The sequence below is a fragment of the Gracilinanus agilis genome, chromosome 2 (genome assembly GCF_016433145.1).
Source record: "Gracilinanus agilis isolate LMUSP501 chromosome 2, AgileGrace, whole genome shotgun sequence".
NCBI lineage: Eukaryota > Metazoa > Chordata > Mammalia > Didelphimorphia > Didelphidae > Gracilinanus > Gracilinanus agilis.
The window spans coordinates 353,873,722-353,898,636 of NC_058131.1; the positions used below are offsets into that span (position 1 = coordinate 353,873,722).

At 46.5% G+C, this 24,915-nt stretch overlaps 1 protein-coding gene across 1 annotated transcript in view; it reads left to right on the forward strand.

Annotated features, from left to right (window-relative positions):
- Window positions 1-6,776: 6,776 nt before the first annotated feature.
- HK3 (hexokinase 3) overlaps window positions 6,777-24,915 on the forward strand; it is a 29,519-nt gene continuing 11,380 nt past the window's right edge. The window contains exons 1-13 of the mRNA XM_044661633.1: window positions 6,777-6,879; window positions 7,229-7,383; window positions 7,674-7,793; window positions 7,955-8,050; window positions 15,356-15,455; window positions 15,547-15,730; window positions 16,010-16,165; window positions 16,411-16,644; window positions 19,016-19,311; window positions 19,973-20,121; window positions 20,293-20,412; window positions 21,299-21,394; window positions 21,785-21,884. Coding sequence (XP_044517568.1) covers window positions 6,792-6,879; window positions 7,229-7,383; window positions 7,674-7,793; window positions 7,955-8,050; window positions 15,356-15,455; window positions 15,547-15,730; window positions 16,010-16,165; window positions 16,411-16,644; window positions 19,016-19,311; window positions 19,973-20,121; window positions 20,293-20,412; window positions 21,299-21,394; window positions 21,785-21,884 — 1,894 coding nt within the window. The 5' untranslated portion in view covers window positions 6,777-6,791. The remainder of the gene's footprint in view (window positions 6,880-7,228; window positions 7,384-7,673; window positions 7,794-7,954; window positions 8,051-15,355; window positions 15,456-15,546; window positions 15,731-16,009; window positions 16,166-16,410; window positions 16,645-19,015; window positions 19,312-19,972; window positions 20,122-20,292; window positions 20,413-21,298; window positions 21,395-21,784; window positions 21,885-24,915) is intronic.

Here is a 24,915-nt window from a genome sequence, read left to right on the forward strand (position 1 = left end):
CTTTCACAAGGACCACCTCTGTCCCTTCTCATAGGCTATCTCTCAGGCCTGAATGTGTCCCTCCCACACTCATCTCCACCTCTCAGAATCCTCTTTTTCTTTTTTTCTTTGTATTTTTCTTTTCTTTTCTTTTTGAAATATTTATTTATTTATTACCCATGACAGGTTATAACAAGCTTCCACACAAGTTTTCCTAAGTTATGTGATTGAACTTACCTCCCTCCCTCCCTTCCCTTTCCCCTCCCCAGTGCTGGCAGGTGATTGGATCTGGGGTATACACGTATGATCATGTGTAACATGCTTCCATATTGTTCATGTTTGTGAGTAATCTTATAGAACCAAAATTCCAAAACATAGACCCAAATAAACAAGTGGAAAATCATATGCTTCCATCTATATTCCTACTCCAATTGTTCTTTTTCTGGAATTGGATGGCCTTCTTTGTCCAAAGTCCCTCAGAATTTTCTTGGATCTTTGTATTGCTGAGAGTAGCTCAGGCTATCACACTTAATCATCCCACAATATTGCTGTTACTATGCAGTTCTCCTGTTTATTTCATTCTATATCAGTCCATGTAGGTCTTTCCAGCTCTTTCTGAAATCATCCTGCTCATCATTCAGAATTCTCTTTTTAAGACTCAGTCTTAGGAAAGCCTTTCTGATCCCCTAATCAGTCATCTTCTCTCTCTTCTTACACTCCCTCATATTTGCTTATCTGTGTGCATGCCATTGAATATAAGCTTCTTCTTCTTCTTTTAAATCCTTACTTTCCATCTTAGAATCAATACTATGTATTGGCTCTAAAGCAGAAGAGAGGTAAGGGCTAGGCAATGAGGGTTAAGTGACTCACCCAGGATCACACAGCTAGGAAGTGTCTGAAGCCACATTTGAACCCAGGACCTCCCGTCTCTAGGCCTGGCTCTCAATCCACTGAGCCACCCAGCTGCCCACTAAATGTAAACTTCTTGAGGTTAAATGCCATCCTTTGAGCACAATAGTATTCCATCACCAACAGATACCACAATTTGTGCAGCCATTCCCCAATCGAAGGGCATCCCCTCTTTTTCCAATTTTTTGCTACCACAAAGAGCACAGCTATAAATATTTTTGTACAATGATCTTTGACAGAGCACAGAAGTGTCTTCTCTGAGATTTATTCATGGTTCCTTTTCTCTCTTTTTCTTTTTTTTAAACCCTTAACTTCTGTGTATTGGCTCATAGGTGGAAGAGTGGTAAGGGTGGGCAATGGGGGTCAAGTGACTTGCCCAGGGTCACACAGCTGGGAAGTATCTGAGGCCAGATTTGAACCTAGGACCTCCCGTCTCTAGGCCTGACTTTTCTCACTAGGTCAGACTGACCCCAACATACTTCCACATAATAAACGAGTGGATGATTCAGTGGGGCAGAAGGGAGCTCCCGTTTGCCCCCTGTCCTTGCAAAGACCCCTGGAACAGGCCATGGAGCAAATTCTGTCCACAACTCCTTCTCTGACTCTGAAAAGAAGGAAACTGGAGAGGCTTTCAGCCATGAGATAACCTGGGAATCCCTTTATCCTTTTCTGCCCTTCCCATAGGTAATCCCCCTATCTTGGAACCTCCATGGACTCTGCCTTGCCTGAGAACTCAAGAGCCATGAATGAGAAGAACCTGGAGTTGGTAAGCTTGGTGGCTAGTCAGTCCTGGACATGTGGCCCAGCTGCCTGGCTCTCCCACTTCCCCACCCAATCCACCCCCATCAGCAAGGCTCACCCCCTCTGGCGTGGCAACCCTGGGAGAAGCATCGTGGCATAGGAGAGAGAGCTCTGGCCAGAGCCAGGGGACCTGGGCTCAAAATCCTGGCTCCATGGGGGCAGCTGGGTGGCTCAGTGGATTGAGAGCCAGGCCTAGAGATGGTGGCTTCAGACACTTCAAATGTGGCTTCAGACACTTCCCAGCTGTGTGACCCTGGGCAAGTCACTTGACCCCCATTGCCTACCCTTTTCACTCTTCTGCCTTGGAGCCAATACACAGTATTGACTCCAAGACAGAAGGTAAGGGTTTAAAAAAAAAACAAACAAAAACCCTGGCTCCTGTGCTTCCTGGCTATGTTACCCTGGGCAAGCCATTTCTCTGAGCCTTAGTTTCTTTCTCTATAAAAATAGAGATGACTTTCATCCTCCCTGAGTCCTGGTGAAGAAAGTGCTTTGTGAACAGCTTAAATAACTCTAGAAATGAGAGCTGTTACCGTTATTATTCTGTCAAGAACGAGGCTCCCTCTTCCTGAGAGAGGTTGGCACTGCCTGGGCATCTGTCCTAGACTGCCAGCAATTTGGCATCATGGAATGGTGGGAAGACTACCTATGTGACCTGGGGCAAATCACTTATCCCCTGGAGGCCTCAGTTTTCTTATCTGTCTCATGAGATGGGTGGGTTCAGATCAGCAACAGGGCCTTGATGGCCATCCCTAAATCTTTGCTCCAGTGACTGGCTGGGCTATCTATCATTGCCCTCTTCCTTCCCTGAGGTGTTCAGGAGACCAGAAATAGACTGGAGGATGGACAGGATGATTTGGGGGGGCTTTTTAGCTCTGGCAATTCACAATTATGAAGTTTTATTAACTATGCAAACTCATCAACTCAAAGGCCTTTGGTAATCAGTTAGTCCAACCACCCTCACTGTGCAGAAAGAAATTGAGCCCCAGAGAAGGGAAAAAGCCCACTGAGTCATGGGGAAGAGCCAGCACTAGACCCCAGGGGCTCCTCACAGCCCCTTTGTCTACACCACCCTCCCATCCTCTTTATGTCACTGAGTCAGGGCTATGTGATAACTACATTTTGGGGTCCCTTGAGGGGCTGCAAAGGCTTTTCCTCATCGTGGCAAGCAGTTCAAGCGTTATAACTCCCATTTTAGAGATGAGGAGCCTGAGGCCCAGAGAGGTGGACTGTTTTGGCCAAGGTCACACAGGAAACTTTCTAAGGGAAGCCGAGGAGCTGGGATCCCAATCCTTGTGTCCTGGCTCGGAGCTCTGCCCTCCTGGGGGATCCCCCAGCTGCAGACCTTCACGTTACATCCTGAGTGAAGCTGTGAGTAAAGGACCTACAGGATGAGATGAGTGTCATGAGCCGAATTTAAAGCAGCAAAGTATTAGCATTTGCTTTGGTTTGGTGGGAAATGAGCCTGTGGCCTCCCAAAGGTTTCTTGTCCCACCGTTTTCCTCTGCCACCCCGGCACCTGCCGACTCTGTGGCAGAGGCAGGTAATTACAATATTAGACGCGCAAAGAACTTTGAAGTTTACAAAGCTCTTTTATGTATTACCATATCAAATGAGATTAAATCTACACTGACCCTGTTAGGTGGGTCCTTTAGGTATTATTGGCAGTTAGGTGGCATCAGGGTCAGGAAAGCTCGTTTTCCTGAGTTCAAATCTGGCCTCAAATACTTCCTAGCGGTGTGACCTTGGGCAAGTCACCATTTGTCTCAGTTTCCTCAACTGTAAAATAATCTAGAGAAGGAAATGGCAGACCTCGTTAGTATCTTTGCCAAAAAAACCCAAATGGGGTCACAAAAAGAGTCAGACATGACCGAAATGACTGAACAACAACATAGGTATTATTATTCTCATTTTATGGATGAGGAAATGGAATACTTATGATCACACGATGATTAAACTCTCGAGATAGGATTTGAACCCAGGTCTCACCTGACTTTAGGTTTTGTACTTTCCACTATACCATACAACCTCTGCTGATTCCTGGCTTCAAGGAATTTCCTACAATCCAGTATCAGGAAGAGAGCCATTGTTATCATTTAGAATATATGGGAACTGAGGACTGGGGGAAATTTATTAAGTCCAGGCCTTTGACAGTGAAAACCCACACCGTCGTCCCCTTGATTCGTTCTTCCTGACCTACTCATTCATTTGATATTTCCTGGACCCTATTTTCTCACACTTTTTGAGATGTCTGCACACCTGTCAGAATCTTGTGCTATTTGTTGTTGTTCAATGGGTTCAGTCTTATTGAAGATAATAAAATGATATAAAAATATAAATAAAATAATAAAAAGAATATAAAAATATAAATAAAAGGATATAAATAATAACAGAATATAAATAATATTAAAATATAAATTAAAGAATATAAATAAAAGAATATAAAAATATAAATAAAATAATATAAATAATACAATAATATAAAAATATAAATAAAAAATAACTCTTTATAACTCCATTTGGGGTTTTCTTGGCAAAGAGATTAGTTTGCCATTTCCTTCTCCAGTTCATCTTGCAGATAAGGAAAATGAGGCAAACAGATTGAAGTAACTTACCCAGAGTCACCCAGCTTATTAGTGTTTGAGGCCAGATTTGAACTCAGGAAGATGAGTCCTCCTGACTCCAGACCAAGCGCTCTCTCCACTGTGCCACCTGGCTATGGGCAATATCCTTCTCCGTGAAAACAGCTGATATGTAGATTTGGTAGTAGTTTACCTAACTGAACCCATGAGAGCCGGTGATGTAGAGAGAGCAGAGGTCCAGGACTGCATCCCGCCTCTCTCCATTTTGGAAGATGGATGATGAGATGGATGAAGAAGCAGGGGAACCAGGAGTGATTCACACGATGAAAGCTGGGGGAGGAGGCAGTATAGAGCGTACGGTAGAGGGAGGTGATGAAGGATGTCAAAAGGAGGAGGGAGGCCAAGAATGATGAAGATGAGGGAATGCCTCTGGGTTTACCGGTTGAGATGAGCGGCATAACCATAACTATGGCTGGATTGTTAGGGCTTTTCCTCAATCTCTATCTACTTTATTCCCTCTTAGCAAATTTCCTGGCCTCCTACTTTCCTGAGGAAATAGTGGTCCTGACTTTGTGAGGAGCGGGGCAGAACCATATGAACTTCCACCCCTTTGTGGTCTCCAGATTGCCATTGACCTAATGGGTCGGCAGGTCCCTGCAGAGCTTAAGAAGGCAGGGATGTTCATCCATGTGGCTTGGGATGGGGGTGGGAAGAAACTTCATCAATGGGTGGATTGTCTTTCCAAGTGCTTGCCTCACCTGAATTTACTCTGGAATCCCTAATAATGGCTCTGACCATTGATACTCATAGAGAGAGGAGTTTCAGTAAAGCAGCAGGTCTGAAAGCCAGATTAAAATAAGGGGAAAGGAGATGGAGAAACAGAGGCAGTGAGAGAAGATGGCTTTTTCTAGAAGTTTGCTTATGAAAGGAGGTGATAGCTCAAGGGGATGGCAGAGTTAAGGGAAGGATTTTTATTTTTTAAGGATAGGGAAACCTTGAGCTTATTTGAAAATAGGAAGGGAAGGAGCCAGAAATTGGGAGAGGCTGAAAATGACACAAAGAAGAGATTATCAGAGGAGTTCATTTCCAGAGGAGATGGGACAGTCTGGGGTCAGGGGCACAGTTGGCCTTGGCAGGAACGAGGGTCACTTCTTCCTAAGAGATAGGGCAAAGAAAATAATATAGAAGAGTTTTGAGATATAGAAAAGAGAAGAGAAAGCTGCTGATGGAGGACCACTATTTTCTCAGGGAAATAGGAGGTCAGGAAATTTATTAAGAGGAAGTATGGAGACTGAGGAAAGCAGAGTTTCCAACAGCCACTGTGGGGAACAAGATAGAAAGTAAATTAGTAAAGTGAAAAGAGGTCAGTCTCTTGTAGTTGGGGGCAAGGGGCCAGAAGAAGCCTCTCTTTCTCTCTGAGGGTTTGCAGCCCTGCATGTGTGTGGAAGCCTGATGTCATGTAAAGAGAACTAGATTTGGTGGGAGAAAGCCATTCAAATCCTGGTTCTGCTAAAGCTTTGGGCTAACCAGTTCCCTCCTCTGGGTTTCAATGCTCTCATTTGTAAAATGAAAAGGGTTAGATGATCCCTTCAGCCCTTTCCAGTTCTAAATTTCTTTTTTAAAAATTATTATTATTAAAACCCTTACCTTCCATCTTAGAATCAATACTATGTATTGGTTCCAAAGCAGAAGAGCAGTAAAGGCTAGGCAATGGCGGTTAAGTGACTTGCCCAGGGTCACACAGCTAGGAAGTATCTGAGGCCAGATTTAAACCCAGGACCTCCCATCTCTGGGCCTGGCTCTCAATCCACTGAGTCATCCAGCTGCCCCTTCAGTTCTAAATTTCTGATCCCGATTGTGTGCTCTTGGGCAAATCACTTCATCAAGACTCATTTTCCACTTCTATAAGAAGGGAACAATAATGGGGCTAGAGATAGAGGGAGACCTACAGGAGGAGGGCTTTGTTGGGGAGTGTAGGAGCTAGAAATAATAGCTATTGTACCTACCTCACAGATTTCTTTGGAAGGAAAGAAACATTTATTAAGAACCAACTGTGTACCAGGCTCTGTGCTAAGCACTTTATAAATATTATCTCATTGGATCCTCCCAATAATCTTGGGAGGTAAGTGCTATCATTATCCTCATTTTTTTTTTCAATTGAGGAAATATGAGGCAAGCAAAAGTTAAGCAACTTGCCCAGAGTCACATAGCTAAATGTCAGATGTAGGATTTGAACTCTGATCGCCCTGTACCCAGTCAGTCCCATCTCTTTCTAGGAAGTGCTTTGTAAACCTCCACAGACTCCAGGCATGGGCTATGGCAGATGTAATTCAAGTTGGAGGGGACAGGGACATTCCCTGGAGCTGGAAGCCACTCATCCTAAAAGATGCCATTCCTTGGCTTTTGCCACATGTATGACTCCTGTGTGCCCATCATCCCGTCCAGGTGCAGCAGTGCCTGAAACAATTCCATGTGACAGAGGAGCAGTTGCGGCAGATCCAGGCTGGCATCCTGGGGGACATGGAGAAGGCCCTGAGCAGGCAGACGGACCCCTCTCCCACTGTCCGGATGCTGCCTACCTATGTTCGATCCACTCCACATGGCACTGGTGGGTTTCAGGGCTTTGGGCTTGGGTAGGGTCAGGCCCCAGAAACAGATGCCTCCCAAAGGGGAAGTCACCCCTGACCTCCCCTCTTTAAGCCAGGGTTCAGGGCCTCAGGTCCTGCTTACCTCCACGAAGGGTCAGAGGCTAGCCTCTATCTCTCTCATCTTTCTTCTCTAGCAACCGTGCCTCTGGCTTGCTATTCCATACTCGTATTGGGGGAAGCGGAGGTTCAGTGGACGTGGCAGGGAGGTGAGGGGCTGGAGATAGGGGGAAGGCCAAGTTGGGGATTGTAGGAGCTGGAAACAATCTTCCGGTCCCTATTCCTCTTGCATTCTCCTGTCCCTAACCCCAGAGCAGGGCAATTTCCTGGTGCTGGAGCTAGGAGCCTCAGGAGCCACTTTGCGGGTACTGTGGGTGACGCTCACGGGCACCAATGGTCCAAGAAAAGAACCAATAAGCCGGGAGTTCACTATCCCCACAGAAATCATGCTTGGCACTGGTCAACAGGTAAGCTATTGGGTCTGGAGCGGCAGGAACCAACATGTCTAAGAGATACACTCCTTGGGGTCAAGAACCTGATGTCCAGCAGCCCTCAGAGGCCTGGTTTCTGGCTGTGGGCCCAAGTGGTTTGGGAAGAATGGATTAGTATACAGAATTCATATTCCTAGAACCTAGACCTTGTCCAGTGGTATGGGATCACCACCATGGCAGGCTGAGCCTCCCACTGCAGTTTGGCCTGCCTTCTCCTCTTCCTTGCTCTACCCGTCCATCAGCAGCCTCACTTTCTGCTCCTACAGCTCTTTGACTTTGCTGCTAGCTGCTTGGTGGAATTCTTGAACCAGCTGAAGGTGGGATCTCAGCACATCCAGCTGGGGTTCAACTTCTCCTTCCCCTGTCACCAGACGGGCCTTGACCGGGTAAGATGGGGGAGCATTGGGAGCCTTCAGCCTATGGTGAGTTAGGAACTGGCTGCCAGCTTCCTCAACGAGCATCTCCTCGGGGAAGGAGGGAGTGTGTGTGTGTGGGAAACTGAGGAAGGATGGATTGAATTATTGTCATTTTTTTTCTCCCTCCCCAGAGCACACTTATTTCCTGGACCAAAGGCTTCCAGTGCAGTGGCGTGGAAGGCCAGGATGTGGTACAGCTGCTGAGAGAGGCCATCCAGAGGCAGGGGGTAAGAAGTGTGGGAGGGGAATTTGGATAAAGAAGATACACTGGAGCTGGGGGGACGATGAATTCTAGAGCCTCAGCGGGACAGCAAGGTTACTTGTGGGTGTGAATGCATGTAGGGTTCAAGTTCTGGTCTTGCTAATCTGTTAATGATGACCTGTGTGAACTTTTGGGCAAGTTAATTCTCTCTGAGTCATGGTTTCTTCCTCTGAAAAATGAGGGAGTCAGATGAGATCATCTTGAAGGTCCCTTTTAGCTCTAAACCCTTTGAACTCTTATGAATGTGTAGCTAATTGGTCAGGAGAGGTCTATTCAATGGAAAGAATCATGGATTTGGAGTCGTGAGATTTGTGATGCGCAGGGGAAGTAGGGAAAAGTGGGAAGTATCTTTGAGCTTGACTCTGGTTTAGTTAGGTCGTGATGGCATGAGATGAAGGTGGGACTGGACTGTGTGGGTAGCTTCACATGTCAGACTGAATAGTTTGGATGCTATTCTATAGGAAGTGGTGAGCCATGGAAGGTACGTGTCGAACATAGCGTCTTGGGAGGAGGAGGAGGAGGAGGAGGAGGACCAGAGGAAGGAAGAACAATTAAGAGACAATCATAGTCATTTGGGCAAAAAACAATGTGGGCTTGGCCCAAGGAAGTGGCTGTGGGAATAAGGGTTGGGCAGACAGAAGAGAAAAGATAAAGGAAGATTTGACAAGACATAGCAACTGCCAAGATGTGTGTATGGATCGGGGTGTAGGAGAGCAAAGTCAGAGATGCTCGAGATTTTTAGCCCAAGTGACTGGGAGAATGGGGGTGCCCTTAACAGAAGTAAGGAAGTTAAAGAGAAGGATGGGAGGCTCCCTTTTGGATATGCTGAATCTGAGGTGCCAGTGGGACATCCAAGCTGAGATTTTCTGTAGGCTGGAGTCCAGACAAAGGTTGAAGAGTATTAAGGAAGTTGGCTGGAGATAAGAGAGATAAGGAAGAAGCCATTTGAGATGGATGAGTTAGCAAAGGATGGGATGAGAAGGGAGAAGGAGCTTGACTTTATGGTACCATAAGCTACTATATGGTAGCTATTTACAGAGGAAGTTAGTTTAATGATTTAAGAAGCTGGTGTGTTTGCCAGATAATATAGCTAAAGAAAGGATGGGAGAGGCCACAGTAAAGGGAGTGAGAAGAGTGTTGAGAGAGATGGGAGGAAAACCAAGAGAGAATAATATCATGGAAAACAAGGCAGGGGGCACAATAGCTAGAGGGCCAGGTCTGGAATCAGGAGGGCCTGGATTCAAATCCGGGATCAGACATTTCCTAGTTGTGTCACTGTGGGCAAGTCACTTAACCCCAATTGCCTAGCCCTTATTGCTCTTCTGTCTTAGAGTTGTTATTAAGACAAGAAAATAAGGGTTTAAAAAAGAAAAAAGAAAGCCAGGCAGAAGAGGATCGTCAGCAGGGTCAACTGATACTGAAAGGGCAAGCAGAATGCAGAATATGGAACTGGAAACAATGGGTGAAAATGACAAAAAGATAAAATTTAGGCTTAATGTCAAGAAAGGCATCCTCACAACAAAGGCTGCCCCAAAGCAGAATGGGCTGCCTCAGGTGTTGACTAGGTCACTTCTCCACCATGAGTGGAGAGAAGGGAACAAATTAGAGAGATGCTGTTGAGACATGACCTAGGAGATTTGGCAGCTAATTGGAGATGGGAAGAAAGGGGGGAGAGGGCCAGGTGCTATATGTATGTGTGTGTGTGTGTGTTCCCAAATCCTTACCTTCCTGTCTTCCAGTTCACAAGACTGTGTATTGTTCCACGGCAGAAGATCAGGAGAACTGAGGATTAGGGGGTCACTAGTGACCATGGAGAGAAAGAAGGGTTTCTGTGGCCAGATGGAGACTAAAGCCAAGTAGCAGGAGGGATGCCTCCCTCGTGGGAAGTCAGACTCACAGGATGGAAAAGACCTCAGGGTGTATTTAAGGAGACAGAGAGGTAACCACTCCATGGAAAAGTGTGACAGTGCAAGAAAGGACAGAAATAGTGTTGCTCAAGGGGGATGGAGCAACATTTAGGGAAAAAAAACACTTTTTTTCAAAACAAGCAAGATCTCAGCATGTTTGAAGGCAAAGGAGATGGATCTGGTGCATCTCCTCCTTGGGGGTAGGGACGGTTGCCATAGCTTCCAGGGTGTATGAGAGATTAATCTGAGAATTGATAAAACTGATGTTTTGTCTATTGAGACAGCTAGCTAGAGAGGGTCTACTTAGCTTCCACAGATGTCCTAAATTTAGGAACGATGATGAGACTTGGGTGACTCAGAATCTCTTCTACTCTTACCCATCATATCCATTCCATTTAATTCAACAAACACATATTAAGGGCCTACGTATGCCGGCACTGGGTGGCCCTGTGGAGGTAAAGACCCAGATAATAACAAAGACCCCATCCCTTCAGGGATTTACAATCTGCAGGGGGAACAGAACACACACACACACACACACACACACACACACACACACACACATACAAATCAAAAGAAAGTAACGGAAGGATCCAGAACAAGAGAGATCAAGTGAATACCTTCCAGGCATGGGAGCTAGACCTGCGCAGAGGCTTGGAGACGGGAAATGGTCACCAATGGCACGACAATTTAGTTTGTTTCGTTTGGCTAGAATGTGGAATTTATAAAGAAGAGTGTTAGGAAATAGTACTTGAAAATTAAGTCCAAGCTGCATTCGAAATGCTTTAAATGCCAGACCAAGGTCTCCATATTTTATCTTACAGACCAATGGGGAACCACGGGAGGAACGTTTCTGAGCAGGTAGTCATTTGGCCAGTCCTGCATCTCAGGAATATTAATTTGGCTGTTATGTGGAGGATGGGTGGGAGAGCAAAGGAGCTGGAGACCAATTAGGAGGCTTGTGAAATAGTCCAGGTGAAAGGTGATAAGAGCCTGAAAGCCAGGAGCGCTGTGGGAGTGCTGTGGGAGAGGGGAATGGACAAGAAAGATGCTGAGGGAAGGAGGAAGAGCCCACAAGACTCTGTGCGTGATTAGGTATGAGTTTGAGGGAAAGTGCATTTTATTCCAGAGTATGGATCTGGAAACCATGGATGGAAATTACAAAAAGACAAAATTTAGGCTTAATGTCAAGAAAGGCATCCTCACAACAAAGGCTGCCCCAAAGCAGAATGGGCTGCCTCAGGTGTTGACTAGGTCACTTCTCCACTATGAGTGGAGAGAAGGGGACGAATTCAAGAGTTGCTATTGAGACATGACCCAGGAGATTTAGCAGCTGATTGGATATGGGAAGCAAGGGGGGAGAGGGCCAGGTGCTCTGTGTGTGTGTGTGTGTGTGTGTGTGTGTGTGTGTGTGTGTTTTCCCAAACTCTTACCTTCCTGTCTTCCAAAACACAATACTATGTATTGGATCCATGACAGAAGAGTGGTAAGGGCTAGGCAATGGAGGTTAAGTGACTTGCCCAGGGTCACACAGCTGGGAAGTGTCTGAGGTCAGATTTGAAACCAGTGTTAGGGATAAAATTAGATTTTGGGTAGGTTAAGTGACCTCTGGTTTCTAAGCCTGGCTCTCAATCTGCTGAGACAGACACTGTTAAGCACTTTATAAATATCTCATTTGATCCTTAACACAATGCTGGAAGGTAGATGCTTTTAAAAAATTCCCATTTTACAGTTAAGGAAACTGAGGCACACAGGAGTTAAATGACTTGTCTAGGGTTACACTGATGGGATGTGGGAGAGAAAAGATTAGAGGATGATACTGAATTTCTGAAACTGGATATCTGGAGGAAGAATGATGCCCTCACCAGGACAGGGGGAGGATGCTAAGGGTTGGGTTTTGAGTCAATATAATGAGTTCCAAATTGGATATGTTGACTTTTATTCCAGCATGCATTTGTCAATGTTGGACTGGAGTTCGGGAGAGATGTTAGAGCTGGACATTTAGATCCGAGGGTCATCTACATGGGGATAATGAGTGAATTCATGGGAGCTGATTGGATCACCAAGAGGACTTAGGCTAGATCTTTGGAGGACCCACACTTAATGAGCAGGGCACAGATGTTAACCCAGCCAAAGAGACTGGGAAAGTATGGCGAGCTAGGCACAGCAAACATCAAGGGAAGAAGGTGTCATGGAAGCAAAGGGATTTCTACCTGGCTCCTGTCAGAACTGGCTTCACCCAGCCATCTCTTTGTCTCAGCACCTAATTTTGTAAGGAGCTCCCTGCCCCCAGTCTCCTCCTCCAATCCATCCTTCCTGTTGCTGCCAGGATGATCCCTGCTTTTTAAACCCGTCACTCAATAGACATTTATTAAATGCCTGCCATTGCCTGGCACTGTGAGCGAAATGCAGGGGATACAAAGAGGAAAATGCCCTCATTCCAGCCTTTTATAATTTGGCGCTGGTCTGTCCACATGTCCAAGTTTATTCCATCACACACTTGACATTCCAATCACATTAGCTTATTATTCTCCGACCAGTGAAGTGGGGCACTTCATAAAGCGAGTCCGGACACCCAGAAGTTCAAATGAATGGAACGAATATTTATTTATTAATCTACTGATTAATAAATGTACCTCCTGGCCCGGACAGACTTTCCTAGTAAAAGCTGCCCCGAACTGAAGTTACAGACAGTTTTTATAGGGTTGATTACGTGCAAGAGGTTAAACAAGCTTATACAATGAAGAAACTGATATATTGCTTTAAATCATACCATGAGAGAGATAGAGTCTTAGCAACGGGGGCAGCATGACCAGGGCAAACAAGCCTTATTGTACAGAAGCCGGATGTGCCATTAGCAGGGGAGGACAGGACATTCCATGGTCTATCTTATCCTATACTGGATTTATCTCTTCCTTAAGGAGTCATCCTCTGGGGTGCATTAATCATATGATACTTCTGACTTTCCCCTGAGAAAGCACATTCCCAAAGCCTGCTTGCTACGAGGAAAAGTAGGCTTATTGATTTAGCCAACTGATCAGGGATCTAATTTTATTTCACTTCACCAGAACCTTCATCTCCCGTCTCCATGCCTTTGTGCAAGCTGTTGTCCGAGCCTGGGTTACAATCCTGCCTCACCTTTTGCTCTGAGAATTCTTAGCTTCTTTCCAAACAAAGGTCAAAGGCTATCTGAAGCTTACCTCAGTTCCTCCAGGGGCTAATCCCTCTCCCCATCCCCCCAAACTGCTTTTTATTTACTTTGTAAATATTTCAATTACTCTTCTGGGTATAGTTGGTTCACCCCAATAAAATGAAAGTTCTTAGAGGTCAGGGACTGTTTCATTTTTGCTTTGTATCCTCACACCTAGTATAGTGCCTGGCACATAAAAGGCCATAAATAATGATGGAATGTTGAATGAACTGATAGGAAGGGGCATGTCATTTACTGGAAAGAACCTTAGAGAAAATCTTGTCCAACCCCTTTATTTTACAGAGGAGGAAATGGGCCCAGAGAAGTTACTCAGGGTAACATAAGTCATAAACATCAGTCAGAATCTGAAAACAGGTTTCACTTCTACTGCCCAGAAATAGTCACATTGCTTTGCCTAGCATTCAAGGCCTTCCACAATCTGGCACCACTTCCTTTTTCCAGAAATCTCTTTCTCTCCTCCACAAACTCTTATTCTAGTCATATTGATTGACTCTTTGTTTCCCAATGGTGTCCCTCTGTCTTCTTCCTTTTGGCTTGTCAAATTAGAGCCCATCTTTTATTTATTTATATATTCATTCATTCATGTATTTATTTGTTTGTTTATTAGGGAAGGGTGTAGATTTTTTTCTTTTTCTTTTTCATTTCTTTATCATCATGCAAAATATACTTCTATATTGGCCATTGATGTAAGAGCAAATTCATACATAACCAAAACCCCCAAATAAAACCAAAGATACACTGATGGGAAAGACGACTCCCACAGTTCTTTTTCTGGAGGTGGATGGTATTCCCCATCATAAGTCCTTCAGGATTGTCCCAGATCATTGCATTGCTGAGAGGAGCCAAGATTTCACAGATAATCATCGTCCAATATTGCAGTTACTGTGTATGATCTGGTTCTGCTTGTTTTGCTCTGCATCAGTTCCTGAAGATCTTTCCAGCTTTTTCTAAAATCATCTTGCTTATTATTCCTTATACTATAATAGTATTCCATTACCAACATGTACTACAATTTTTGTTCAGCCATTCCCTAGGTGATGGGCATCCCTTCAGCTTCCAATTCTTTGCCACCACAAAAAGAGCTGCTATAAATATTTTTGTACAAGTAGGTCCTTTCTCCTTTTTTTTTTTTTTTTTTATTACAACTGAAAAGCTACCTCTTCCAGGAAACTCTTCTCAATCCTCTGGTCAGGAACAATCTTTTGCCAAAGGGCACACGGTTCTTTGTTTATGAATTTAGATTGTAATAGAGTGTTATTTGAGTTTGTGTGTGCTTCAAAGGCAGAACTAGGAGCGATGGCTAGAAGGTGTAGAGACAAGCTTCAGTCTGATGCTAGAAAAAGCTTCTGAATAATTTTTTGTGATTGTTTTAGTTGATTTTCAGTCCTGTCAGATTCTTTTTGTTTTTACATTTTTTTTAAACCCTTAACTTCTGTGTATTGGCTCCTAGGTGGAAGAGTGGTAAGGGTGGGCAATGGGGGTCAATTGACTTGCCCAGGGTCACACAGCTGGGAAGTGTCTGAGGCCAGATTGGAACCTAGGACCTCCTGTCTCCCTGTCTGATTCTTTGTGACCCATTTGGGGTTTTCTTGGCAAAGATCCTGGAGTGGTTTGCCATTTCCTTCTCCAGCACATTTTAAAGATGAGGAAATTGAGGCAATCAGGGTTAAATGACTTGCCCAGGGTCACACAACCATTAAGTGTCTGAGGCTGGATTTGAACACAGCTTTTCCTGACTCCAGGTCTGGTGCTTGCCAGAACTTGGGACTGAGTGGGTTTCTCATTCTTAGTAGCTTTTCAGGCCTCTGCTAGAGGGCAGTATTGTTAAAGGGACAGCTGTTCAGGTAAGCGCTGGACTGGGTCTTTTCTGATTCAGACTCTGAAAGATGCCCTACTGGACGTCATCATCTCATCTAAACATTGTGCCTCTCCTGATGCTTAGCCCAGGCCTTCGCGAACGGCAGGTGCTAAATAAAATGCTGAATTGATGGCGTGCTGAATTTCATTGACTCCAATAATGTGCATCAAAAGTGGATTCCAGCCACGATGTGGTGCCCAGAAATGAAAGCGAGGGGCAGCGGTGTTGGCCTCCTGCCTCCTCACTCCCCCTAATCAGGCTCTGGCCTCCCTGTCCCAGCCTCTCCTTCCCCAGGGCTACAGCATCGATGTGGTGGCTGTCGTGAACGACACGGTGGGCACCATGATGAGCTGTGATCCCAGGCCCCAGGCTTGCGAGATTGGGCTCGTTGTAGGTGAGGACGCTTCTGCTTGGGGGCGCTGGGGCCTGGGCACCGTGGGGGTGGCTCACCCGCAGAGCCCGTAACCAGTCCCTTCTGGCCACAGACACGGGCACCAACGCGTGCTACATGGAGGAGGCCAGGCACGTAGGAGAGCTGGGGGAAGACCAGGGCCGGGTCTGCGTCAACGTGCAGTGGGGTTCCTTTGGAGACAGCGGGGCCTTGGAACCTGTGCAGACGCCCTTTGACCTCCTGCTGGACCGCGAATCCTTGAACCCTGGGACTCAAAGGTGATGCTGGAGAAGATGCTCGAATTTGTGTGTGTGTGTTGAGACGCTGCTTTTCCGTCTCCTCGCCCACCCGCCTCTTCCTAATGCCCACACGCTCTTTTGAAGATGAGTACATGGATGTTAGTGCCAGGTCTCTTTGGGGCAGGGGCTGGGCTTGTGGGATCTCTTCTGTGCCCCCTCCCCAATCTCGGGGCTCGGTCCACTGTGCCCCTTCTGCTTCCCTGCCTGGGGAACAAGACTTGTCCTGCCGACGGCCCCTTTTCTGCTCTGGACCCCCAGGTTTGAGAAGATGGTTGGGGGTCTGTACCTGGGGGAACTCGTCCGCTTGGTGCTGACACACTTGGCCGGTCAGAGGGCCCTCTTCGATGGCGCCACGTCCCCCGCCCTGCTCACCCGTGGCTCTGTGCCCATAGAGCGTGTGATGGAGATGGAGGAGTGAGTTGGGGGACCAGTGGGAACTCCCCTGATTTGGGAAGGAGAAAGATTTGGATCTACCCGCCTGGGAAGGGGGACATAGGGGGAGCCCTTGGCCTGGAGGGATAGGTAGATGTTATTGGGGTGGGGGACAGGAATGAGGGATAGAAGGCAGCTTATCTATGGGGAATCCCATCTGATACTAACTCCTGGCCCCTCGGCAGCCCCCAGACCCTCGGCCACAGCTCAGTCCTCTCCCCCTTTAGTCCCTCCCAGGGCAGGGCTCGGGCCCAAGCTGTGCTACAGGGGCTGGGCCTGAACCCCAGCAGCCAGGACTGCCAGTGGGTACAGCAGGTGTGTGGGGCTGTGTGTGCCCGGGCTGCCCGCCTCTGTGCCGCTGCCCTCGTCGCCATCCTTGCCCGAGTGGAGCACAACCAGGAGAGATCCCAGCCGGGCATAGCCGTGGCGACAGGGGGCCACATTTATGAGCAGCATCCCAGGTATGTGGGCAATGGGGCATGGGGAGGCTTTATGGGCCCTAGAGCTGGGAGTGCCTTAGAAATGGCCTTATTTTACAGAGGAGAAAACTGAGCCCTAAAGAGGGGAAGGGATTTGTTCGAGGTCACATAGCTAGTAAGAATCAGGGCCAAGAATCGACCCCAGGGCTGTCGTGTGTTCCTCAGTTTCCCCACCCCTGAAATCTTAGTGAAAGCTTTGATTTGGGTGGGGGGGAGGGGGAGGGAAGAAGAGGTTTGCATTTATTAAGCACCAATTGCATGCTAGGCAATGAGCTAGTCTCTGGGAGTACAAAGACAAAAGCAGTCCTTGCCCTCAAAGAGCTTATAATTTAATCAGAGGAAACAACAAGTACACATGTAAGTAAAGACCAAAAATATGCAGTCGGTGCATGGCCACCTGGGGGTGACAAGTTTAACCACACTTGGCAACTGACTGGTTGCAGAGGGGGAGAGGGAAGAGTTGAGGATGACTTGGGTTGAAAACTTGGGTTTCTAGAATGATGGTGAGGGAGGGGGGAAGGAAGAAAGGAGAAGACAATGTGGATCATATAACTTTGGAAAACTTACATGGAAATGTGTTATTAAAGTAAAAAAGTAATAAAAAATAAAAGTACAATTCTGAAGGATGATGATACAGTGGACAGAAATAAAGCAGGTAGGAAGAGGTTTTAGGGGAAGGAGAAGAGAGTTCTATTTTTTGTTATAAGTATGATGCTTCCTGTGGAGCTCCCAGACAGAGGGGATGATCTCAAGATGAAGGATGGGGAAACTGAGGCAAACAGAAGATAAGTGTCTTGCCCAGGGTCACACAACTAGTGTCTGAAGCCATCCCCACAGTTTTTGTGGCAATTTGTCCTGCTTGATTGTGCCTATGTGTTCCAAGGGTTTCTTTTTGTTTTTATTTTTCCTTGGGGCGAGATGGGTCAGAAGAAAATGAATAGTTGGTCACTGAGAAAAACATTTTTAAAAAGAGATTTCCTGTGGAAAATGCCAGTAACTGGTTGGTGATGCAGGACTGGGGCTCAGGAGAGAGACTATATGTAGGGATGGAAATGGAGATTTGGGACTCTTTGGTGTAGAGATGATCGTTCAACCCAGGCAAGCTGATGAGGTCACCAAGTGAAGGTAAAGAAAAAGAGGCACAAGACAGAGCACTGGGGAGATCCACAGGAGATGTGGGGCATGACAAGGATAATGTCATCAAAGGAGACTGAGAAGGAGCCCACAGATATGTAGGAGAAGAACAAGAAGACAGAAGAGAGTGTCTGGGAGGAGATGGTAGTCAGCAGAGCCGAAAGGTGAAAGAAATGAGGTAGAAAGTCAAGAAGCCTAAGGAACAATTAGGGACTCTGGTGCAAGGGGGTTAGGAAATTGGGAGGTTGGAAGAATTTACCAAGCACCCACTGTGCTAATTGCTTTACAAATGGGATCTTATTTAATCCTCAGAACATCCCTAGGAGATGAGTCCTATGTCTTATTCCAGTTTTACAGTAGAGGAAACTGAGGCAGACAGGAGTTAGGTGGCTTGCTTAGGGTCACACAGCTAGTAACTGTCTGAGGTCAAATTTGCCCCCAGACAATTAGGTGGCTCAGTGGATAGAGAGCCAAGTTAGGAGACAGGAGGACCTGGGTTCAAATAAAGCCTTAGACTATTTCTAATGGCTTCTCCCTTACTGCTTGTCTGCCTTGGAATTAATACTTAGTATTGATTCTAAGACAGAAAGTAAAGATAAATAAAAAATTTAGAACCCAGGTGACCCAGTACTCTGTCCTTTGTGCTTAAATAGGGAAAGCAGGGCCATATGTGCTGAGGCCACAGTGAGTATGGGCCCAGCTGGCTCCTCTGCTCTGTGTTCCAAGGAAAGAACTCCCCAGCCCAAGGGGCTGCCGCATAGAGTAGACACGGTACAGAATTTAGATGCAGTGGACCAAGGCTCAGATATAGACAGTTGGTGGCAGTGGATAGTACACTGGAACTGGAGACAGGAAGATTTGGGTTCAAATTCAGCCTCAGACCCTAGTTGTGTGACCCTAGGGAAGGCACGTACCTGTTTGCCTCGGTTTCCCCATCTGTAAAATGGGGATAATAATTGCACCTGCTTCTGAGGGCAGTTATGAGACTCAAATGAGATAAAATTTATAAAAATGCTTAGCCTAATGCTGGACACACAGCTTCCCTTTCTCTCCCTGTGTTTCCTTGGACAAGTCACTTAACCATCTCCTTGGCTTTTAAATGAACAGGCGGGATTTACAAGGTCTCTATGTTTTCCTTTCCATCTGTAAGAAAGCAGAAATTCTTGGAGGGGGAGGGGAGGTGACGCCAAGCTGAGATCTTCCTCATCTTCTTGGCCAGGTTCAGCACCATCCTGCAGCAGACGGTGAAGCTCCTGGCTCCGGATTCTGACGTCACCTTTGTCCCCTCAGAGGATGGGAGGGGCTGGGGGGTGGCTGTGGTGACAGCCGTGGCCTCTCGCCTGGCATTACATCGGCGTCGGCTGGAGGAGACCCTGGCACCCTTCCGCCTCAACATTCAGCAGCTGAAGGCCGTGCAGGTCCAAATGCGAGAGGCCATGGTGCGGGGGCTCCGGGGAGAGGCCTCCTCCCTCCCCATGCTGCCCACCTATGTCTGCTCTACGCCCGATGGCACCGGTGAGTGTGCCCGTTGGCCCCCCACGATACAGGAGCCCAGGAAGGAGAAGCGGGCATTTCACATCTGGCCCCTACCCCCGAGACCCCTGAAATCCTATGGGGATGACAGGAGATGGTGAGATTTTTTTCATGGGGGGCCTACTTCTGGTTGGGGATCCAGTTTCTTTTAGACCCCAGTGCTTAGGTGTTTGACAAGTTTATACCAGGAGAAGGTTGGCAAAATTCCCCCTGATACCTTAAGGCCATGTTGGTGAAGCTATGGTACGTGTGCTGGAGGGGGCTGCTCCCCTCCCCCTCTCCCTGTGCATCTGAGGACATTTCTCACATGCCCCACCCCTCTGCCTAGCAGCCAATGGGAGCGCTTCCTCTCTCCCCTGTCTGGGGCAAGGGGGCGGCTCACATGTGGCATGAAGATGCAGTTTGGGCACTCAGTCTCTAAAAGGTTTGCCAGCGCTGCTAAGGCTTCCTAAATATATAACTCTTCTCTGTCCAGAATAAGAATAAAAAGTTGTCATCTTAAAAAAAAAGACTTCTAGACTTCTGCTGTGGGGGGGGGGGTGTCTAGTTTCTTTTGGACCCCAACACTTAGGCAGAGCTTAAAGTTCTCCTCCCCCAGGTAAGAAGGCAGGCTCCAGAAGCTGTGGCTTGATTTGCTTTGCAGAAAGGGGAGACTTCCTGGCTCTGGACCTTGGGGGCACTAACTTCCGGGTACTCTTGGTGAAGGTGGGCAGTAAAAGCGAAGGAGGCGTCAAGATCACCAACCAGGTCTTCTCCATCCCCGAGAGTGTGACCCAGGGGACTGGGCAGCAGGTACCTACCAGCTCTGCCCCCCAGCCATCTCCTTTACTAATGGTTTGGGGCATTCTTTCCCCTGGGCTGGAGGCTTGGGTAGAGCTGGAGGAGTGATGAAGGGGGAGGGAAGGGAGAGAAAGACTGTGGCTCAGTCCCCTGAATCTTCCCTTTTTTCTCTTATTCCTGAAGCTCTTTGACCACATTGTAGATTGCATAGTGGACTTCCAGAAGGAGCATGGCCTGAGTGGGCGGATTCTGCCCCTGGGTTTCACCTTCTCCTTCCCCTGCAAACAGCTTGGCTTGGATCAGGTGAAGAGACTTGGGAACGTGGAGCGAGGTGGTTAGGGAAGACCAGCAGGAACAGGAATAAGGACAGACTGGGAAAGGCTGGGGAGGGGGACCTAGTGGGGAGAGGAGATTAGACTTGTGGGTGGGTTATAGGCCTCCTACTTACTTCTTTGTTACTAATTAAGCCATTTAAACTTAGTTTCTTGCATTGTTCTGCCACCTATGTGACTCAGTTTCTTTTTCTGTAAAATTAAGAGTCTGGACTTGAATGGCCTTGTGAGGTTTCTTCTAGTTATAAACTCGATATCACTGATTTCTCCTTCCTCTTCCCTGTTTCCCTCTAATAGTTTTGAACAACTTTTGGGGAAAAAAAGAGGCTTGGTTCTGTGTCTACCCTAGTTTGTTCCCAATTCATTCATTCTGGACTGCATGGACTAGGCCTGGCTACTAAAAGGGCCAAGTTGTTATCTTTTCTAACTTTTTAAAAACCTTTCAGCTAATGAAAATCAAGGGGTGTTCCCCCAACTGTATAGTGAAGTGGGAGAAGGCTGTAAATTAGTGATTCCCAAAGTGGGCGCTACCGCCCCCTGGTGGGTGCTGCAGCGATACAGGGAAGCAGTGATGGCCACACTTTTTTTGTATTACATTCTATTCTGAGTTCAATAAATAGTTTCATAATTTCCAGGGGGCGCTAAGTAATATTTTTTTCTGGAAAGGGGGCGGTAGGCCAAAAAAGTTTGGGAACCACTGCTGTAAATGTAATTTAGAGGAGAGAGATCTTGGAGGGTTGGAGGGTGGCTAGGTCACTCTTCAAGGAGGGTCTTGGGACAGTAGAAGGGAGGAGTCTTTGAGAGATCTGCTCCAGGATCCACCCTGAGCACCCCTTTCTTATATGTCGGGCTTTCAGGGTATCCTCTTGAACTGGACCAAGGGCTTTAAGGCATCAGACTGTGAGGGCCAGGATGTCGTGGCCCTGCTTCGAGCTGCCATCAGACGCAGAAAAGTAGAGCCTCTTTGGGAAGGGGGGGTTTGGGTGAGGGCCCCAGGAATCCTTCTGTGGAGGAAGATAAGGGTGGGGGGCCCTCGCTGTGGGGATTGTAGGGGAAATCTACCTCAGGCTAATGAAGGATCTGCTCTGGCTGGATAGAAAACCTTAGCTGGGGGGTGATTCAGGGCTTCCCAAGGGACTGTGGAAGGGTGGGTTTGGGGAAGGGGTAGGGTGTAATCTACCATCCCGAGAGCCCTTGTTCCCCTTAGCGGGGACCCAGGTTTCCCTGAAGGAGAAGACATTACTCCTTGCTTCTGGGGAGGGTCCTCTTTGCCAGAGGCTGAGGGCCCAGCCTGGGTTGCCATGATGATTGTTGCCTGGCAACTGGTGGCCTTTTGTGCACAGGGAGTGGAGCTGAATGTGGTGGCCATTGTCAACGACACAGTGGGGACCATGATGTCCTGTGGGTACGAGGACCCCCGCTGCGAGGTCGGCCTCATTGTAGGTACGTAAGTGAGCATCCTTTCCTCATCCCATCTGCCCCTGGTAGGCGGCTTGTGGTCCTGATGATGCCAGTCATTCATTCATACTGCCAGCCTCTTCCTAACACCTTCTTGGTGCTCCCTGGAGGAGTATAAAACACCTGCCCCTGAGAACACTCTCACATACCTGCAAGAATAGTGGAAGAGCTGGCTGGAAAGCTTCATGGTCCTTGGTTCTTAAAAAAAAAAAGTACAGAGAAAGGAAGGCTTCATGGAGGAGGAAGGCTTTTGCTCAAACATAAAATCTTAGAATCTGAGAGCTGGAAAGGGAGCCCAGGAGTTATTTAGTTAGCTCAGTCTCTCATCCAGGGCAGAAATCTTGAGACAGAGAGAGACAGATTCAGGCCCTGCCCAAGCACTTCTGGTGATGGAGTAAGCAGCCTATTCCATTTTGGACAGCTCACATCCTTGGAAAGTTCTTCTTTATGTTGAGCTGAACAAAGAAGTCATGATTGCTTTTGTCTTCTCTGCTTGCAGCTGTCCATCCTACTTCTGCCCCCTCTAGCCTCACAGAAGCAGCCTCCTCTGGCTGGATGACCTTTGGGCTCTTTGGAAACAGTGGCCTAAATCTATCCTTTTCTTGGCAAAACAGCACCAAACTTTAGCCAATTCTCCTGGGATGGGTTTTCCACTCCCTGCTGGCCTTTCTCCCTATGTACTCCAGCTTGTTAATCTTTTCCCCCAAAATGTGGTGTCCAGAACTGAACAAACGAATCGCTCTTTCTCTCAGTTCTGGGCATTCTTTCTGGCTTGCCTTCCTCATCTCTGCCTCCTGGCTTCCTTCAAGTCCCAGCTAAAATCCTACCTTCTGTAAGGAAGCCTTTTCCAATCCTTCTTAATTCTGGTGCCTTCTGTCTCGCTCTCTTTTTAATCTTTACCTTCCATCTTAGAATTGATACTAAGTATTGGTTGCAAGGCAGAAGAGCAGTAAGGGCTAGAAAATGGGGGTTAAGTGACTTGCCCAGGGGTCACACAGTCTGAATCCAGCTTTGAATCCAGGACTTCCTTTTTCCAGGATTGCCTATCTATTGAGCCACTCAGGTGTTTGATGCCTTCTACTAATGATTTACTTTTTATCTTGTACATAGTTTGCTTATACATATTTTTTTGTTTCCCATTAGATTGTAAACTCCTTGAGGGCAGGGACTGTCTTTTGCCTCTTTTTGTATCTTTAGCACTTAGCATGGTGCCTGGCACATGGTAGATGATTAGTAAGTGTTCATATACTGGCTGCCAGAACTGAATCCAGTACTCTAGGTATGCTCTGACACAAGGCAGAGGACAACAGGACTAATGCTTTTCTTTTTCTTTTATCAGAGCTTTCTTAAAAATATATCTTAAAGTAACATTCCCTTTTTTTTTTTACTTTCATGTTATACAGCTGACTCATCCTGCATCTAAGTAGTCCACTAAGACTCCCTAAAAAGGTCTTTTTAACACAAACTTATCTAGCCACATCCTATTTTTGGGCAGGAGATAAAAAAAACCATTTGGCCCATCATTCCATCTTAATATAAACACACATACACACACACACACACACACACTCACACTCACACTCACACTCACACTCACACAAACATCTTTATCTTTTGTCTTAGAATTGATGTTAAGTATTGGGTCCAAAGCAGAAGGGTGTTAAGGGCTAAGCAATGGGTGTCAAGTGACTTGCCCAGGATCACACAGCAAAGAAGTATCTGAGGCCAGATTTAAACCCAGGACCTCCTGACTCCAGACCTGGCTCTCTATTCATTGAGCCACCAGCTGTCCCTCAGCTTATAAATAAAAAAAAATTCTGATTCAGTCATTAAACATGGTAACTATTCTTTGCTTCTGCAGATTCGATAAGCATGCCATCCTTACCTTCAACCAAGTGTTTGGACAGAATGAAAATGCTAGTCAAGATAAGGCCAAGGACAGAGAGTCCCATGGCACCCTACAAAGGACTTGCCCCCTTAGAGAGGTTGCCATCAATCTCCTAATTAACTCTTGAGTCCTGTTGTCCAACCAGCTGTGAGTTCCCCTAATTGTACTATCAGTTAGCTCTTATCTTTTCTCATCCAGAGATATCTTGCTGAAGCATAGATTCACTAGGTCTGAAGAGGCCTTCTCCTGATCTCCCGAAGTCAAGTAACTGTTCAAAAGGCAAATGAAATGATTCTGGCATCATTTGTTTTCAATGAGCCCAACCTGGCTCCTGGTGACATTTTGGAGTGCTGACCTACCTATCATCCACTGAGTGACTAATCCATTCTAGAATTCTGCTAGGATGTTGACTTTCAAGGTCAATGGCCTGTAGTTTCTAGAACCCGCCTTTTTGAGAGAAAAAAAAAAGCTACATTATTTATCCATCTTCAGGCCTGTGGACCCTCCTGTTTTTTCATTATTCCTAAAAGATAACTGGCAACGGTTCAGCACTTACATTTTCAAGCTCTTTCAGTACTCTGGGGTGTAATTTTTTCAGTCTAGGAGACAAACCCATTTAGAGCAACTAGGTGTTCCCTTACATTTATTTCACCAAGATCTTAGCCATTTTTTATTTTATATTTCCCAGTCTGAAGGTCATTCTCCTTGACAGAGAAAACAGATACCAAATGGTAGTTAATTAGTTTTGCTTCCTCTCTGTTATCTGCTATCATCTGCCTGTCTACTAGTTCCATCCCATCCCATTCCATCCTAGTTCTTCTTGCCCCCGACAAAGCTCTTAAAATGACCTTTTGTCATTGCCATCATTCATGGAAAGTATGAGCTTGCCCTAGTCCAGGACACATGTTCCTGTATCACAGACCTCCGTGGCAGTCTGGTGAAGCTCATGTATCTTTTCTCGGAATGATGTTTTTAGGTAATTGAAGGGAATGCTAAAATTCAATTAGAGATTAGTGAAAATAAAGGTATAATTTTTTTCCCATCCAAGGACATAAACCTCCTTCAATCTATCCATGGATCCCTAGCCTGGTTCATGGTCCCAAGGTTAAGAATCCCCTTTTCAGCCTT